The 17,706-nt window shown below is 42.2% G+C and overlaps 1 protein-coding gene and 1 long non-coding RNA gene across 9 annotated transcripts in view; one reads left to right on the forward strand and one right to left on the reverse strand.

The window, feature by feature from the left end:
* LOC111269572 (tudor domain-containing protein 7B) overlaps positions 1-17,706 on the forward strand; it is a 32,824-nt gene that overhangs the window by 8,717 nt on the left and 6,401 nt on the right. For 7 of the 8 annotated variants that reach the window (XM_022849276.2, XM_022849277.2, XM_022849278.2 and 4 more), the window contains 8 exons: positions 3,554-3,815; positions 6,937-7,745; positions 11,515-11,878; positions 12,103-12,314; positions 12,814-13,521; positions 14,071-14,268; positions 15,668-15,853; positions 16,172-16,407. In XM_022849276.2, the coding sequence (XP_022705011.1) occupies positions 3,554-3,815; positions 6,937-7,745; positions 11,515-11,878; positions 12,103-12,314; positions 12,814-13,521; positions 14,071-14,268; positions 15,668-15,853; positions 16,172-16,407 (2,975 nt within the window). The remainder of the gene's footprint in view (positions 1-3,553; positions 3,816-6,936; positions 7,746-11,514; positions 11,879-12,102; positions 12,315-12,813; positions 13,522-14,070; positions 14,269-15,667; positions 15,854-16,171; positions 16,408-17,706) is intronic. The other variant, XM_022849281.2, reaches the window with a different exon arrangement.
* LOC111269582 (uncharacterized) lies at positions 8,955-17,703 on the reverse strand. Its single transcript, XR_015314643.1, has 2 exons — positions 17,585-17,703; positions 8,955-9,323 (listed from the first exon to the last, which is right to left on the reverse strand). It is a non-coding gene; the product is annotated as an uncharacterized LOC111269582 (long non-coding RNA).

Below are 17,706 nucleotides of genomic sequence, written 5' to 3' on the forward strand. Positions count from 1 at the left end.
GAAAATAACACTTAACTGTTATAAGAGTATATTTGGTGAATTTGAGTGTGAGAATTGTGTATGCGCTGCTTACTAAGCGTTGGTGTTACCACTTCGATACGTGAAATTATATTAGATATGTACACGGATGTACATACCGGATGTAAGATTTAGGACACTTATTTTTTTAGCTAATTTTTGTTGTGCTGTTAAGACGTACGTAGGAAGCGACTGAGTCGATGATTAATGGCATGCCTTGCAGTCTGTACTTTAAATTCAAGTGTCCTGCACGTCACAAGACCATATCCTGTATGTACAGAGTAAAACTGTTTAGCTTTTAGATTTCATAGAAAGAAATCAGAAGTACGGAGAGACTTCAGCTGGTCGATCTATGCAACAATTAGCCAACCAGGCCTAGGGACACTACTGCCATCAAGGAATCAACACGGCCTCATTTGACTTTCCAGTGCCCCATCACCTTGTGCGAGCAAAAACACGGAAGCGTTCTTTACATGGCTGCGAAACCTTCGTCGAGCCTATTCGAATTGTTTTTCATTTCTAAATGGATCTTACTCAGAAAAATAGCAGCCTTCTAATTTTTCTATGTACAACACTTCAGCATGAATTCTGTTCAACATAACATAGCATAGCGAAAACACCAAATGTGCTACGCCATTGATTGACCGCATAGATGTACCTTTGGATTAACCAGATTGAATCGGTTGAAACTGTCTCCGTCGAAGAGAGAAAATACTGCCATAGAAACGAATCTAGGGTGAGCTTACCTCCATGTAATATAGTGATTCTCTAAATTATCTTAACACGTACGTAATTCTAGTACGATCAAAGCTTCTAGATTGATGGCCACTGTTTCTACGATCAAACGCTTGCGGTTATCATTGTTTCTAATATTTTCATCCATTTATGCTAAATGCGGAAGCAATTTCTATAAATAAGAAATTTGGTAGTTAGTCAAGCTGAGCTTCATGCATCGAAAACGTATTGCCGGACGGCTTGGGGTGTAGCTCGACTACCGAATCGCATCTCCAATCGAGCACTACACCTGAAGTTATAGCAGGTTTAACGGCGTCCCTATCTCCTGGACCGACACGCAAGCGCTTAGGTAGACTAAATGCTGCAGTGACTAATGCTGACGTCGCAATACCCCTCGGTATGATACAGTTCTAAAGCCAATTATGACTTAATCATATTGAGATTTGCGACAAAATCACCGTTAACGGTTAATAGTCTTCGCGTCAAGCGGGAATCGAACACAATTGTTAGATGTCCGCATCGCTCAAAAATCGATTTTTTGGATTGGATATAACTCGACTGTTGACGATATGTTATTGCTTTGCTCTGCAGATTTTCCATCCGTGCATCGAGCTGGCAGGTATCGAGCGACATACACACGCAGTCAACAATAAGTCGAAACAAAGATAATTGCTGATCTTTGTTCTACGGCGGCCAATCTTTTTGGCTGGCAGTTCAATAGCAAAATCAGTGGCACTGCCACGATAATCATTAGCGGGAAGCCATACTTCTCCAACATATGATCGAATAGATTCGACGAAAAAATGGAAACGTTTAAATAGGGATCGAATAAATCACCTGAGTACATTTGGAAAGGTCCTGGAGTTAACTCCTTTCCGCCTACTTTCACCAACAAATCTTCCTGACGAATGATTTTTATCGTTATTAGCGTTGCTATAACAGGAGCAGCCGAACGAAATGTGTGAGGTATTACACCCAATTCACATCGCTTTTTCTCTACATTAATCATTAGATCGTCGTCTGCCTATCCGCGCCTAGGACGTACGCGTTAAATCGATCTACAAAGGCTACTGTGCCGCGGCGGGATCCGCTCGAATTTTCTTTTGTCGCCATATTTGTTGTTTCGATGACGACCCTCGTCACTATTATTGCAATTGTTATTGTTGTTACAGTTTCAACCACCGCGGCTGGTGCTTCACTGTCGACAGAAGGTCGTTGTATTGTCACAACCAATCGGCACAGATGGCCGGCCATTCAACTGTTCAATTGATAAGCTGACGGGAAGTTCCTGTTTCTTTACTGCCAGCGACTTTTCTTCATTTCTATCTATCTCCTATGGCTGTTCGTTTTTTTTTCGGACTTTTTGCCCTCGTGCACATTTTTTCGAAGAAATATTTTATCAGGTAGAATAAAATATGATATCTTCACTTGATGCCGTATTGATCATCCTCCTGCTTCTGTTCGAGATTTTGTGGGAACAAAACCCGTGGCGCTTCTAACGCCAAGAACCAGTTGGGCGCGTTCACACAATAACTGGTTCCGCTTATCAGCGCATAAAATATGTTGTAATTTTTTTTGCTGCTATTGGTGGAAAGCGGCACTACGAACTAGTTTACACCGAGCGTATCTGTCATGGCGGTACGGATGCGTCGGTAGAAGGCTTATATCTGACTATATAATTGCAGATTTTTGCTGCTTTTATTTAGACTGCTGCAAGTGCTGCTTCTGCTGTATGAAATGATTAGTATAGCTACGTTGGTGCACAAACGGCCATAATCTGTGACACTTTGTTTAGTCGAAGCTTTTGCCTGCGGTTGCTCCGTAGAGTTAGGTACGATAACGCTATTGATGTCAGAAAAATACGCTATAGCGGGAAAACGGCTGGCAGTTCAGTGCTGCGGTTGTAGCTCTTGCTGGCCCCCTGGATTGTGCGACAGTGAGGGGCAAATCGTGAATATGTTAGAGAAGCGGCTCCCTGTGCTATGTTTGTGATACATTTCGCAGAAACGTAGCTTAGGAGACTGCTTTTTGAAACGAATCTTGTCTGTTTGCTTGCCTGCCAATTTGCCGATTTTTTTCTGCAATATAAATATTGGCTTAGAGAGTCCGCCTTCATAATAGCTTTTTTGCGGTGCGTCATCTTTATTATCAAGCACGATTTGCAAGCTATAGAAATCTGACGTTCTTTTTTTTCAATTGCATCCAATATCCTGTCAGGACATGATTTCGGTCTATATATTTCTACAGATGTACGTACGTATCCCATTTGGTCGCACCTTTATTATAATGTAGCAGATACAATGGTCAAATTGTTGTGCCCTGCTTCTTATATATACATGCGTAACGTGTACGTGGCTGGTGCCTTACGAATGTCCCGAATAATACTTACTTCAATGTTCGAATGCTGACCTTGACAAAAAACCAGCGCAGGCAATTTCTGGCCATCATGATAGATGACAGTAGACGACTTCCAGAATGAGCTTTGAGAGCTTTTGCCAAGGGAAGTAGCTTTTAGAGCTCAAAAAAGTTAATTTTAAAGGGGGCGCTTGACTGAATTTTCAAATAGATGAATCAAGAAATTTTGTTTGATACAGTTCGGAATAGGGCACACACTGAGAGCCAATGTGCTACTCAATGGTTTGTTTTGTACGGACAAAAAAGAATGACCTCTTTTCGAGTCTTTGTTTTTAGTCGGGCTGTCAATCAAAGTAAAAAAAAGAACAATTAGTAAAATAATTATTATCAGCTGCAAAAGATAACACACTCCACTCTTCTATAAATAAACTCTGCGAATTTCTAGGGCACAAAATTTCGAGGATACCAGACAGCCACCGTGCTGGGGGGTAACTCAAAGGGCGGCGCGTCGTCATCAGGCCGTGGGCCTGGCGGAGGCGGAGGCCAGATTAGTAACGCTGGTGGCAGCAATAAACGTCCCCCACCCGGAGGCCGCGGAGCTCGTGGCTCGCATCCGCAAGCGTTACAAAACAACGGGATACATTACACACCCCGACCACGCACCGGACCCTCAGGCCGACTTCCTCGACGTCTACCGCAGTCCAGCAGTGAGTCCCCCTACAAGTCTTCGTCATTTCTTTCTATTCTACAATGTTCTAATTTGTTTCTAGATGTCTGTCGCCTTCACCAATTGTTGTCCTCTGTCTGGGGTGAGGGCTCTGCCGATGGTTGTGGTGGCTACAATTACGATGACGACGAACGCGACGACCCGGGCCACGGCTGCGTCGTTTGCTATCATCAAGACAGTTATCGAGATAACACCGACGCCAGTAACAGCACCCCCATTAAAACCTCCCGCTCCCCTCCGTTTCCCACTAAGACCGGTTCTAACGCTGTTTCTATTCCCATTACTACTACTACCTGTACTTTTCAATCTGCTCGTGATGGTCCTGCTTCTTACAGACAATAATAAGAATGATGATAATGATTACGATCATGCTATTAGTTGACGTTAAAAAGATAACGACGTAACTAACTACGATGGCTGCGTCGTTTATTACTGTTTGGCGCACGGCGGGGCAAGTAGAACTAATGAAAGTGATGTTGACGTTCATGGTGGGTGATGGAAGATGCCGTCCTGGTGATAATAAGGAAGGATAAATGTCGGTTGCTAAGACGTTGGCGACGTACACGCGATCATTTCGATGATGATGGTAGTTATGATGATGACGAGGCTGTTAACATTGAAAATGTCACGGGTTGTCGACGTCAGGCTAACTACGATCACATATGAGAGCCAACAAATAGCTTGATTGTGTGGGAATTGCGTCGACTGGATAAAACGCCTCCACTTCCCTTTACTAATGTCTTTACCCTTTCGGTATGCTCCCATCAAAATGATTGCTACCGACAGTAGGAATACGCCCCCTCTTTCAATGTAACATATGTATCACAATTTTTATGAATAGAATGTGCCGTGAACACGGTAATAGAACAGAGGGTTTTATGGTTAACCACTGTCTACCAACACCAAATTTTTATACAATGCTATTTATTATTTTACAAACTGTTAGACGCCACTGCAAGTATATTGTTGAAAGGTTTTTACTTCTTCTCTAATGCCGCTACATCCCCTCACGGTTTTCGCCGCTTAACTTAATAATATTTTAACGTTTCTAACGTGAATGTGTGATTATTCAACCAAAATGGAGTCCAATAGATAGATGGATAGATAGATAGATAGATTAATTTAACGCTCGGAAAGTCTGGCTATTCGTTAAACATGCTTTGCTTGTGTATAAACGTGGCCTTTCTACACGCATTTTTCCTGTAACGTGTTGAACATCTAATATTAATCAATGTAGCAACTTACACTTTGCGCCATTTGATAATATTACGAATGATTCTGCAGTGTGCAATAATGATCCTTTTGTAATACGTACTAAATATCCCGTGACATTAATGTTCGGGGTTTATAGTGGCGTCATTCACCCTGGTGTGCAAATACTAGGCTTTATTTTATCTACAGTTTAGCAAATCATATCTAATGGTAATAATAATAATAATAGTTATGCTACTAATAACAGCTACTGCAATCACAAAGCGCATAGAATGTAGCAATATTTTTACTGGGTGAAAAAAAAATGTTGATATAGACAATAGACTTTTAAAGTCATATCATGGTTTTTCAAAAAGTAAAGTTAATATTATGTGTCAAAAAGTTAAATTCATACAAAATAGTTTTGTGATCGCCATAGGAGTACAACCAAAGAACGTTTCACTAGACATCGGGGAAATCTGAGAAAATTTAAAGGCAGAAAGCTAAGATCTGTTCTTATCATTGAGCTAAAAAGATTGTTTTGAAGCTTGATAACACAACGTTATACGTGCATGGTACCGAGCGGGAATTACTTCGAAGGGCTCAATTAAGATGTGGGTAATTGAATCATGTGTAACCTAGACAGTGGGGTCCTGTCTAGTTTTTTGCCCCAATAATGCGAATTATACAGCCTAACTAAAACGACTAATGCTCACTTATATTATAAAATAATTGTCATCAATTCTTGATGTATCAATTCCGAATTTTGATAAAATTATACTTTTTCTAAGATGCATAGCGTCAAGATTATTATATTATTTACGGCGATGTTTTGTTTGAATTATTATGTATACGATGTGGGTGCCCCGAAAGAAGTGTACGTTCTTTAAACTTTTCTGTTCAATAACTCTAACGTTTCGAATGTGTTACGGCCATCTCGCTGAAATTAGACCCATGTCCAAACCAAATTCCCTTTGGTCGTAGAAACTTGTCCACATGTCTTTATTATATGTACCGGAAGCCATCATGAAATAAAAAAAAACGGTCCGACGACATGTCGCGCCATGTGACTGTTCTAGTTTCGTAAAGAGGCTGTTTGTGAGTGACACTTTTGGTACGGGTCCACGTGCTGCAACTTTCTTTGTTTACGGGTCGATTAAGATAGAAAAATGAATTAGCTGAAGATTAGAATGGGAAACATACCTAATTGCGGCAATCAACAAAGAATTGAGTTGTATGAATACCTTATCTTTTTATCAACTGCTTAATTAAAAAGTTTTCCTTCGCGAGGCATTTTCTAAGAGAGGCGGGCCAATCAATACAGACCCGGTTGTTCTAAACATTTGCACAAAGCTGCTTAAGAATTTTCTGAAAGATGCGGTCATATTGCGCGATGTCCTGGACCTTGGGCCTCAGAATAATTATTTCTGTAGAAAGGTATTATTTAAATCCATGATGGAATGGTATTTTCTGACGGTTTCGATAAACAGATCCTCGTGTGCACCCACAATGTTATTGTACCTCGAACATTTAAACAGATCTGATACATCGAGAATGATCACAAGTTCGTGTGTATGCGGTGTGGCGATTAATAGTCTGCGGTCCCTTAGCAATCACTGACGTAATTTGCTCATTCTGTTCGGACATTTCTTCGGTGTCCATGGCTTCTGGTGTCCTGTTATTTCTGTACACCTTTGCTTATGCTGCTATCATCTTATTTCACAATTGGTGATGGGTCTACCAATTACCCAACGGCTTCTGCTACAACGGCACCATTACCACCAAAATTATCACTACTATTACTTCAACATCAACAACTCCAATAACGACAACCTCTGCAACTGCCGCCGGTACCCCTTCCATCGCTGTCCTCCACCTCTAAACGGCTCAACCCACACACCACTCTACAGATTACCAGGCCAACCTTCAGCAGGAGAGTTACGGTCAGGGGCCTTACGCACCACATTTTCAGTCGGACCAACTCGGTCTTATCGGCCCTTCGCCATCGGCCACCGGCTACACTAATGATAATGCTAATGACTGGGATAGTGAGTGGAACTACGGAAATAGTAGGGCTAGAACACCGCTTACGCTAACCGACCCAGATGACCCTTTCGCCGATTGGGGCTGTAGTGATATGGGTTGCAGTAGTGCTGGCGGCGGTGTAGGTGTAGGGCATCAGGTCGATTCGATGGAGGGTACTCTCGGAGGACCCAGTCCTCCACCTCAGTGGAGCACCCATGAAGATCCGATCGACGGCAGCTTACCCGGTGGTGCAGGACCTGCTGGAGGAAGGCATTATAGGCTCGGAGGCGGAGGAACATCAGCGATGAACAATGGTGGTGGTTGCAGCGTTATGGGAGGCTTAGAGGCAGGTTTACACAGAAGATTCATCGATTTCGACGACTCTACAGGGCAACAGCATCAACATCACCAAAATCGAAGGAATCGCAACAACAATAACAATAACAACAATGGAAGCTCCGGCACCGGCGGCCAGAGCAATCACATCCACGGGAGCAACGCCAGTACGAGCAACGGACACTGGCGTGGAGACACCGGACGAGGCCCTATGTCTCCCGGCCATCACGACAATGTTTCGGGAAACCTGAACCAAAGTCAGGTGTCGTTCGGATCCCGGCGCGGCAATATGGTCTGGATCAATCCCTCGATTCAGTACAATGGAAGTGGAGGCTCGAGGTCGTCCAGAGAATATAAGGTAAGTCAATGCAAATAATAATAGTCATTATTATTGTTATTATTGTTGTATGGACCCTTATAATCGTTTGAGTTGTTTTTATATATATACGCATATGCGAAATATAGACTCAACCAAGTAACTATCCAGGTAAGTAATGAAAGTCAGGGCTGACTTGCTCCCTGTCATCAATACTTACTGATGCTTTATGCGTGGTAAGCGTAGTTCTTTTTAAACGTAGAATAGGTTTTAAATATTAGTGGATTGGGGCACGGATCGTTTACTGGCGCTATAGTTTTTTGCTACCAGTTTGTGGTGCTGCGTTCTCGAGACGTGGTTCTTTCCACCATATTCGTCAAGAACCTCTCGAAACAATATGGGAATGGCGATAAAGGTGTACATATCAACATACAGAGCGAGGCATATTTTTAAAGGTAGAGGAGCCTCAAAACAGCTTAAGCAATAAAGAGCATAGTGGAAAACTGAAGATCAAACCCATCTGTCTACTTTTTCTTTTATTCCTTTTACCTGGGGGCAAAACGTCATTTAACTTCCTTAGTGTTAATCAAGCTATAGCCAAAAGGCAAGTTCTACTCGGCCGTACAAACCCCAAAAAAAAGTTAATTATCAAACTTTGCGCTAACCTTAAACTACAAAGCTACCATATTCGCTTCATGTCAAAGTTAGGCCTTCGCATCGCATCTCTCGCCGCTTTTGTTATACTATGTTGTTTGCCAATTCCGTTTGCTAACATAAGATTCTACTGAAACCGATGTTTTCCACAAAGCGGAGGTACGTTTTACAACCGTCGCCCTGGACATCATCTTCGTAAAAGCGTCGACATCAATGATCCGCATGATGACGTTGATGATAAAAACAATAATACTGCTGTTGCTCTATCGATGTTTTTTTTTTTATTCGTGGTGTCATCGCGACCATTCGGCCTTCCAGGCCGATTCTTCCACACACATTGGCTAAATAATTGCCGCAGGCACTCACGAGCAAATCAGGAAGTGAGCGGCTTGAATGGTGTGCACTAATAATGCTGAGCATGTTTGCCACTTTTTCCAACGTCGCTTCACGTCCCGCCGTCGTCGTCGTCAGTTACCAGTCGGCCAGCAGCCCCTCTGGCTGGCGGCCTAAACGATGAGCAGTACAACGTTAACAAGTGGTCGTCGGGCCTTCTCGAGTCCGTACCAGCGTCAAAAATAAAAACACAACTACGAGACATACTGATTGACTAATAATGCCAATAGTTTATTGATTGGTCTAACAAAGACACCTAAATCAAACAGATTTAGACTTCGCAAGGTCGTTTATCAGTAATAGTTGGAGTCTTATTCGAAATATGGGATTATATTATGTAAAGATGAAGAATAACAGTAAGAGAACGGCCCCGCGTTTGTTTTACTTGTGCCTATTTATCTAGTAACTGTTTTTTTGCGGGGATTCTGTTGACTTAAACTGGCATTGATTGAAAGTTATTTAATCGTGTCAGATGAGAATTTCTAGCGATTTTACTGCGGCACGTATATTTTGATGTGACAAGTGCTTCCGATTGTTGCCCTAGTTACGACGATCGATCGCTGATTTTCTTCTCTGTAACAGAATAATAAGAATAACAATAAAAATATAGTTTTGGGCCAAAATGAATTCTCATCCATTACCAAAATAGCCTTTGTGTATTAAACGGTTCCATAATGATTATCAGTTTGAAGATTGCAAACGAGATCCCAGTATCTTGATTTCTGATCGACGGTCTGCGACGACTATTAGCTAACAACTGTATCAAACGATATCCATCGAATTGACCGAAACTATTTAACAGGACAACGTATGCAGAAACAAGCGATGGAGCGCACAAACCAACTTTCATCATACACAAACACCATCTAGAAGATAACGGCTTGCCAGTGTGCAGAAAGGAAATTCTCGACACACTCTCTCACAGCTGTAGCTACAGTTACGTAATTTCCGAAATTATCACTCAAAAAGCAAGGTTTCAACAATGAGAAGCTCCTTCTCGACGTGCTAGGAATAGCCGCCCGCCGTTCCTGTCTGCGTAACGCAGCCACAACGGCTCCAACCGTTTAGTAGAAATCAACCGTCGACTGCAGATGTCGTTGGTAAATGACAATTTCCCTGTTTGGGGTCATTCCGTTCGCTGGATGACGATCCGCTTGTCAAGTAGTTGATGGCAGCGTCGCTTGAGGAAGAAGCACAGCGTTCGTTGAATCAATCTGATTAAAAATAGCATCTTCATACAAAAGTGTCTGTCCATTGCTACCTGCCGATTTGCCTCTGCAACGATGATTGGTCAACTCCTTGGGCTGGATTCACCTCAAAACTTTTAGCGGCAACTGTTTTGCTACTGAGAAAACGGGACAATGTACAGAGTGAAAACGCGAGGTCTAAATAAAGAGACTTCTCCTTATGTAGATCTCGCGTTGGTGGAGAAATGATCCGGTTAGTCATTGGTCTGACTAGTTCACTATGGAAAATTTCCTTTTCGAAACGCTGGTCATATCGTGACAACTGCTATAGGGTTATTAAGATGGAAATGAATTAACCTGAGTTTAAATTTAGCTTGACGTGATTGAGCTCCGCTGTACTAATGGTAGTGTAACAGAGTACGAAAGACATTCACTAATACTATGACCCATATATACATTTTGTATTATTATTATTATTATTTTGTATTAAACTATTATGTACTATGTGTTGGGTATGATGCAGGATTGAGGACAGCTTGAAAATGTCTTCCTCTCTACCAAAGGAATTGCTAATAGCGAGCTGTTTCCTAATGTTGTTGTCCTGACGAAAAATGTCGCCGAAATAATCAACCCATTTACATTCTAAAATGCGTTAAATCGATATGTTTATTGCGATTTGTAAAAACTACATAAGAACAGTAACTGTTTTTCTTGACGAGAGGTATTTACAAGCTTTGGCGATGTAAACGAACAGCGACTGTTTGAACGAGATCTCTATCGGCGAAGGTGTGTAGCGCGCGTCAACCCTCATACATAGTATCAAATCAGGATTTTTTAATCTACCCAGCCACAAGGTTGTCTGTGTTAGCTTAATCTATGTTTCTAGAAAACCCTCGAAGTGTGGACAAAAATATAAATCGAACCGTTCCAACAGCGCGTTCAATGATTACCCCATTTTCAACTAAAAACATATGTTGACTCAGCTGCTATATTACACATCGTGCTTTCAAACACAAGTAACGCTTTTAAAAATGGGGTCTGGGACTTTCAACAATAAATACACTACATAAGTTAGTAAAGCGATTGTCTCTCCCTAACGATATGTTGGCTAATGTAAGCCCATATTTCCGCCGGAGCGAATCTTCCGATACGTGTTTGTTACGTAACAAGATATGCGAGATTCTTGTTTTCTAAAGTGTCATTGAATGAAATTAGAGAAGAAGTGAAAATATACTTGTAGCACTTCTAACAGCCCACATGTGTCCTTGTAGACTAAGTGTATTGAAACTAATACTGGCTTTTGACGTGATCCACGATCGATCGGATAAAGAGTATAAGTAAAACTTATCCGGCCCACAAGCTTGGTCACCATTTTCTCACAGCCAGTGTAGTATCTTAAACCAGCCCATGAATTGGCAGTTGCTAAGAGTCAGCTACGATTCCCGCTAATGTATCGTACTATCTCCCCCGTCCGAATATTTTTTCTCCCTTGACTTGCTTCATCGGTGCGCTTGATCATTAACTTGACTTGTATTTTTCTTCTATAAATTTAATTTCCCTGCAACTACGTATATAAGGCGGATCGTCCAAACGCAATTCCAATCGTCGACCCACGTTCTCGTAGAGTGGTACCCATGCGTCATGGAGGTCATCACGGAGTGTACGGCACTCCGACGGGCGTCGGCAAAAATGGAGCTGGTCAACAACAAGGCAATAACAGCACGACGTCACTTGCCATGCTCGAGGAGTTTGCCCGAGCGTCCGGACTTCCGGCTGCCGAGTTTCAGTTAATGGAATCGAAGACCAACAAGAAAGCAGCCGCGGCGCAGTTCCTTTGCACCGTCGAACTTGACGGTATCAAGTACAAGAGCTATCCCGACTATAGACCGACAGCGGAGCTCGCAAAGGAAGCGGCCGCTGCAAAAGCGCTCGCAGCCCTTGGTAATAATACTACTTTCGGTATTATTATTGTAGCTATGCTGCAACTACTAGAAAAAAATTACATAATAGTTTCTTCAATTGTTCCTTGTAGATCTTTTCCAAGTTAAATTTGAATCTTGAGATAATAAATGAGGATCGTCATTGCCTTGGAATTTTTTCTAAGCTCATCGTGCACACAGAGGCGCCCAGTGGTTCTGCTAATTATTTCATTTGATCTATTGCAGGAATAACCAAGGACAATCTGCAGCAGCGCGTAGCCGAAAAACAGGCATCCCTGCCGTTAGCTGATATGTCGACTGCGTCGCAAACCGAGGCTATTGCCGTAAAGCTCGCCCAGATACTCGAGAAACGGCCCAACGGGGTCTTCTCCAATTCAGTACCACAGCTCTTCGCCGAAGAGTTCAAACAAAAGCTGCCTGATGACTGGCAAACAAAGGTTGGCTACAAAATTTGTCTTAGGTCGTTAAATTCTTCGAGTTTCCGTTAAGCATCGCCTCAAGCGGTTGATTTCTTCCAGCATAGATGCAATGTTTTTGGACTTAAGTTACCTCAGATATGCTTAAGTTTAGCTAATAAGCACGTGATTATGGAATTGATCTATATAGGTAGAGAAAAATGTTTATTGTTAATGCCAGTTACTCATTCTAAGGTCAACCCATACGACTAAAAATTGCAACGACCATAGGATTATCCACTTCATCTTTACTATAGCGAAAAAGGCCTCTAACGTGAAGCAAGTTATTCAGATCATACACTTCCAGCGTGTACAAAAGCTTGACAGTCTGCGAGTAATACATTGCACCGATTCAGAGTTTTGTCAGGTTTCTCCCATAATAGTTCTGAAGGGCACCTGATGAACAACGATTACCATGCCCACTAACCCACCTGATCAGTTATCTGTTAAGCTCTAAATTAGGCATACACTCTTTCTATAGGTTGCCGGCCATAAACTGCTCGATTTCGTTCCAAATACAGTAGCAAAGTGTGACGTACTCTATCGCCGTGAGGCCGAAGGCAGTAATCCGGCGGCTCAGGGTTCCGTCGCACCACAAGTGCCTCCATTGTCGATAACGGAGGAACAGTTCATGTTCGTCACGATGCTCATTGTTGATGTACACAACTTTTACGGGCGCGTCGAGCGTGAGGAGTACCACACGCTCGTAAGCGATATGGAAGTTTACTATAAGGTGGAAGCGAATCTAGCCCAACAAAAGTTGGAACCCTCAGATCGGCCCGTTGTTGGAGCACTGTATGCAGTCTACGACGAGAGTTGGCACCGGGTTCAGTGTATTGCTGACGATGCGGCTGGCGGTGAGGTAGCGGAGTTCCGCTATGTCGATCTCGGCATCACCGAGTTGATTCCCCGGCAGAAACTGATGCATCTCGCTTATGATTTCTACGCGGTGCCATTCCTCGCCATACAACTACGGCTAGAAGAATTCGAAGAGTCCAGTGTGTCCGAATCGAAGCGGCCGTCAGTACAGGCCCTGATGGAGCGGTTCATGCAGAACAAAATCCTGTGGGCGGTTCCAGCTCCAGGGGTCGATCTGTCCGCTAGGCCGTTACCGGTAAAAGTGTACGACACTGGAGATGATTCGGCAGATTGTGCCAGCAGTGTCGAAGGCAACAAAGACCTGTCACAGGTGAGCAATTGATTAGGTTCTAAGATACGATTGCCTTTCTCTGTTAACGCAAACATTATACCTACATGCGCGTTGGCGTATTTGAATCAGTGACGTCCCAGGCCTAGCGTCCAGCTGCTATTTGTTAACTAGTTGAGTCATCATGTAACTGGAATACCACAGTATCTAGGTAAAAAATTAGCTTGTATTAGCTAACGGAAGTACGTTTACTGGCTGTTGAAAACAGTAGCTGCAAAAAGGCTCCTTATTAGTTAATTAGAATATCCGGCCGAAGAGAGCAAATCCACTGGAAGACAATAATCAATTGTGGTAATTTTCCATGGTATGTGCCCTGGGCTGAAGTTCTTTCGGTAGTTTGCCGTTCAACCAATATAGTTGATCAACTGTAATTCTAGTGAATTAAATTAATCACAAATGGCAGTGCATTTAGTATTAGCACCATTCATGATAGGTAGAAGAACGTCAAAAAGGGATTATATAGATAAATATACATCCTCTACCGTTCCTAATAAAAACTTTCGTCTCCTTAACTACTTATCCGCATTTCAGGGTCAGCAGATAGATATCAATACGGAAATCTACAAGATCGTGGCGACGCCGGTAATATTCCCAGCACCCGTTATCGCCAAAGGCTATTTAAGCTGTGTCTTACCGGACGGTTTTATCTATCTTCAAATTGAAGACTTCGGTCTCAGCGAACTGCGCAGCCTCACTGTCGAACCAGCTAGCGATACGCCCGTTGAATCGGTAAATCTTTTCCTTTGTTTTTTGACTTATTTGCAAAATTTCCTTACACAACTCTACGGCTACTAAAAATAAGGTGTATGTAGGTTAGGCGAATGCTCATCATGCGTGCCATTACCGTTATTAAACCCTAAACGTCGTTAACGTTGAGTATGTCCAAATCAAGTACTCAACAGATGCTTTCAAGTACTGCTTCTTTTTTTAATTTAGTATGTTCTCAACCGTACTTATGTATAGGGTAAAATAGTGCTATTTATCACTTATCGAATAAGACCGACACCTATGATCGTTTCAAACTCCTTAATACTTTCAGTTGTTGCATGATTTCCAACGTAGTTTCAAAGCTGCGAGATAATGCGTCAAAAGCTCGGCACACGACAGCGGGTCTTGTTATTCGATTTACTAAATCACGCATACGATAAATGAAATAGCTTATGTTAGTGCACGCTAGCGAGCTAAATCCTTAATCCACTGAACACACACGTGCGGCCGTCAGTACTTGTAACAGGCATAGTTAGGGATGAAATTTAACTATAATGGGTGAATGGGTTATAGAGACAAGCCATTGGCGACGGCAGCGCAGTGAACGGTTAAAAAGCTGTCATAATGCTAGTACTACTGGGATTAGTGGTTCAATTCAGCCATCGCGATTCAGTAGTTCGTGGTCAAAGTTAGAAAGAGTATGATCGTGTTCAATGACGATAGCGGTGAAGTTCTTCAACAAGTAATAGTTACATATGAGAACAGATCATGAGCAACGTTAAGAGATGCATACCGCTATCACCATGCGAACGGGATAGTCTTCCATAAAAAAAAATAGGTGTACGATGTGCAAATAGCTTGTTATTATTGTTTTATAAGAACATTTGGAAGGCTGTCACGTAGTGCCTTCAGACCTCGAAATGATTGGATTATTTATTGGATTTCTGTTTTTATGTCAACCCTACGTTCTTCAACATATAGAAGTAAAATCGTACGGAAGAAAAGTCTTTAAAGAAGCCGTCATCATCTCCAAAGGAAAATCGATCTAGCTTAGACTGCGGGAACAAAAGGCGGCACAAAATAAATTTGTTTTTGTCGTCGACCAATGTATTTGTCGCTTCTAGTCTTACCGGTGATTTGACCGGCGTTGGACCTCCTTAAATTAAAAGCCACTCGGCCAATCGAGCTTAGTGAACCCATTGGATGGGCAAACTCAATGCGATGCGAATCTTCGAGAATTAAGTAACTGGCCTCGGCGATTCAGAACGCATATATGTCCAGCTAGCAACTTTGTAAGTTGCTCGTGCCGTTTTCGCATCGGGACAGAAATCGTTATCGTGTAAGTTACTGATCAATTCTATACGATCATACGAGATTAGTGGGCGAAGAAATCTACACAGTTGCTTCTATGTGTTTGTAGGTGCAAGAAAACAAGATGTATTGCGCGCAGCTTGAAGGCAGCTGGTATCGTTGCGTGGCGACCAATATTGTCTCTAACCAAGAAATCGACATTGAGTTTATCGATTATGGCAACAAGGACACCGTAGACATAAAAAAAATGTTCGCGCTTAAGACTGGCTCGCATATTGAAGATCTTCCTCCTCAGGTATAAATCCTGTGCTGCCTTAAGTTCAATTTGCCACGCTTGAAAAATAATAAGCATTTCTCTTGTTTACTTCGTGATGGGAACGTCGCACGCCTTTGGTTTAGCAAAGTGACTTTGCCATATATATTATGCATATATACAAGGTAAAGTAAACATCTATTGACAGTCTGAAAACCCTTGATTACCTTCTTTTTCTTTTAATCTTTACCATATTTTACTCTATTGTTAATTTAATAGATGCAAAATCAGCACTACCTTCCAAACTATAGATATATTTTTACGCTATATATACATGTATAAGGTTAATCTTTATCATAGGCGGTTCGCGCGCACATGACGAACCTTCAACCGGTTGATACCTGGACGGTGGAAGAACTCGCTACGATTACAGATTTTTGTCCTGAAGACCAGAAGCTCATTATCAAGGTATCGTCGTCGAGCTGCTGCGAAGGCCGCGAATGCGATGAGAACATTCGACATGTTGATATCTTTAAACGGACGCAACCAAACGACGAACTCGTTTCGGTCAACCACAGACTTTACGAGGAACTTAAGTAAGTTCATACCTACACATGGCTCTCGGGTTAAATAGGTTAGGCTGAAAGCACCCACGCACATTAAAACAGCATTGTCTATCTATTTCATGTATAATTACTAGGTGAAAGCCTTTCCGAAAGGACACTACCATCTTGAACAACTTGTGCTTCTCTTACTTTTTGTTTCGATTGCCTCACGGCATCAAACGAACTACGAACAGCGTTTGAGTGCGCCCTTTCCTCATTTTAGTATTTTTTGATAATCGACCTTGTGGCCTATTAAACAAATCGTTTTTACAAAGGCCCCTGTATTTACGCGTATTGGCTGTATATGCTGATCCGTCGCAAATATGGCACACACCAATTTTTGTCTTTTCTCTGAGTCTTTCTTGACCTTGTCTGAGTGTTTAATTGGGTCTATTAAACCCGATCTGGAACGACTGTTCGTCGTGAAATGATTTGTTGTATTCTGTTTTATGATGGCCTGTTTTATACAGGATATTCGAAGCTTGAAGTTCTGCTCGACATTTTCATCCTCTCAGACGATATACAATATACATTGCTTAGAAATGAGAAAATTTAATCATTATATGCTTTACTAGTACATAGTAGTAAAAGGTAATCTAATAGACTCTTTAATATTTATATTGAAGAAGCGTTTCGCCCTTGTGTAAGCTACGCAAGCCTTTTTCGCTTTACTAAAGCTAATTTCGAGTAGAGCAAAACAACAGGTCATATTCTCTTTTGTTACCTTCCAAGCTTTCACCTTAGCATCACTTCTTTTCGCCTAGAATCTTTACTTCTCCTTCACTCACCGGTCGTGTCTCATTATTAGCTAACTCAGTTATGTTTGCTAATACTGCTGCCGTTGCTGTTGCCGCTGCCCGTTGCTCGTGTGCCTATCAACAAACACCATCACCAACCACTTCATCGACTACAATAACCTTTTACCACCTGAAATCGACTACTACTGCTACCTGAGACCTATTCTGAACATTACAAAACCCCCACGACGATATTGTTCCATTCATGACGCTACGATCGTCTAATTTTTACTATATTGCGTCCCACAAATATCTCCACCATTGCCCTTTGCCTATCGTTCTCTCGGTGTTTCCATTCGTTCTTTTTGGTGACCACATAAACGGCTCTTCTTACGTGATCGATTATTTGTCCCCTGTGTCAATTTCCCTACCTGTCAACACACGTCGTGATGTCATGCGGTGGCCCTGGATCGTCACGGTCCCATCGGTCGTAACTAACGGCGTAATCGTCCCGAATTGACGCCACCTACCGTATTCGTTAACTTCGAAACGA

Source organism: Varroa jacobsoni, unplaced genomic scaffold, assembly GCF_002532875.2.
Source record: "Varroa jacobsoni isolate VJ856 unplaced genomic scaffold, vjacob_1.0 scaffold_1398, whole genome shotgun sequence".
NCBI classification, from domain to species: Eukaryota; Metazoa; Arthropoda; class Arachnida; order Mesostigmata; family Varroidae; genus Varroa; species Varroa jacobsoni.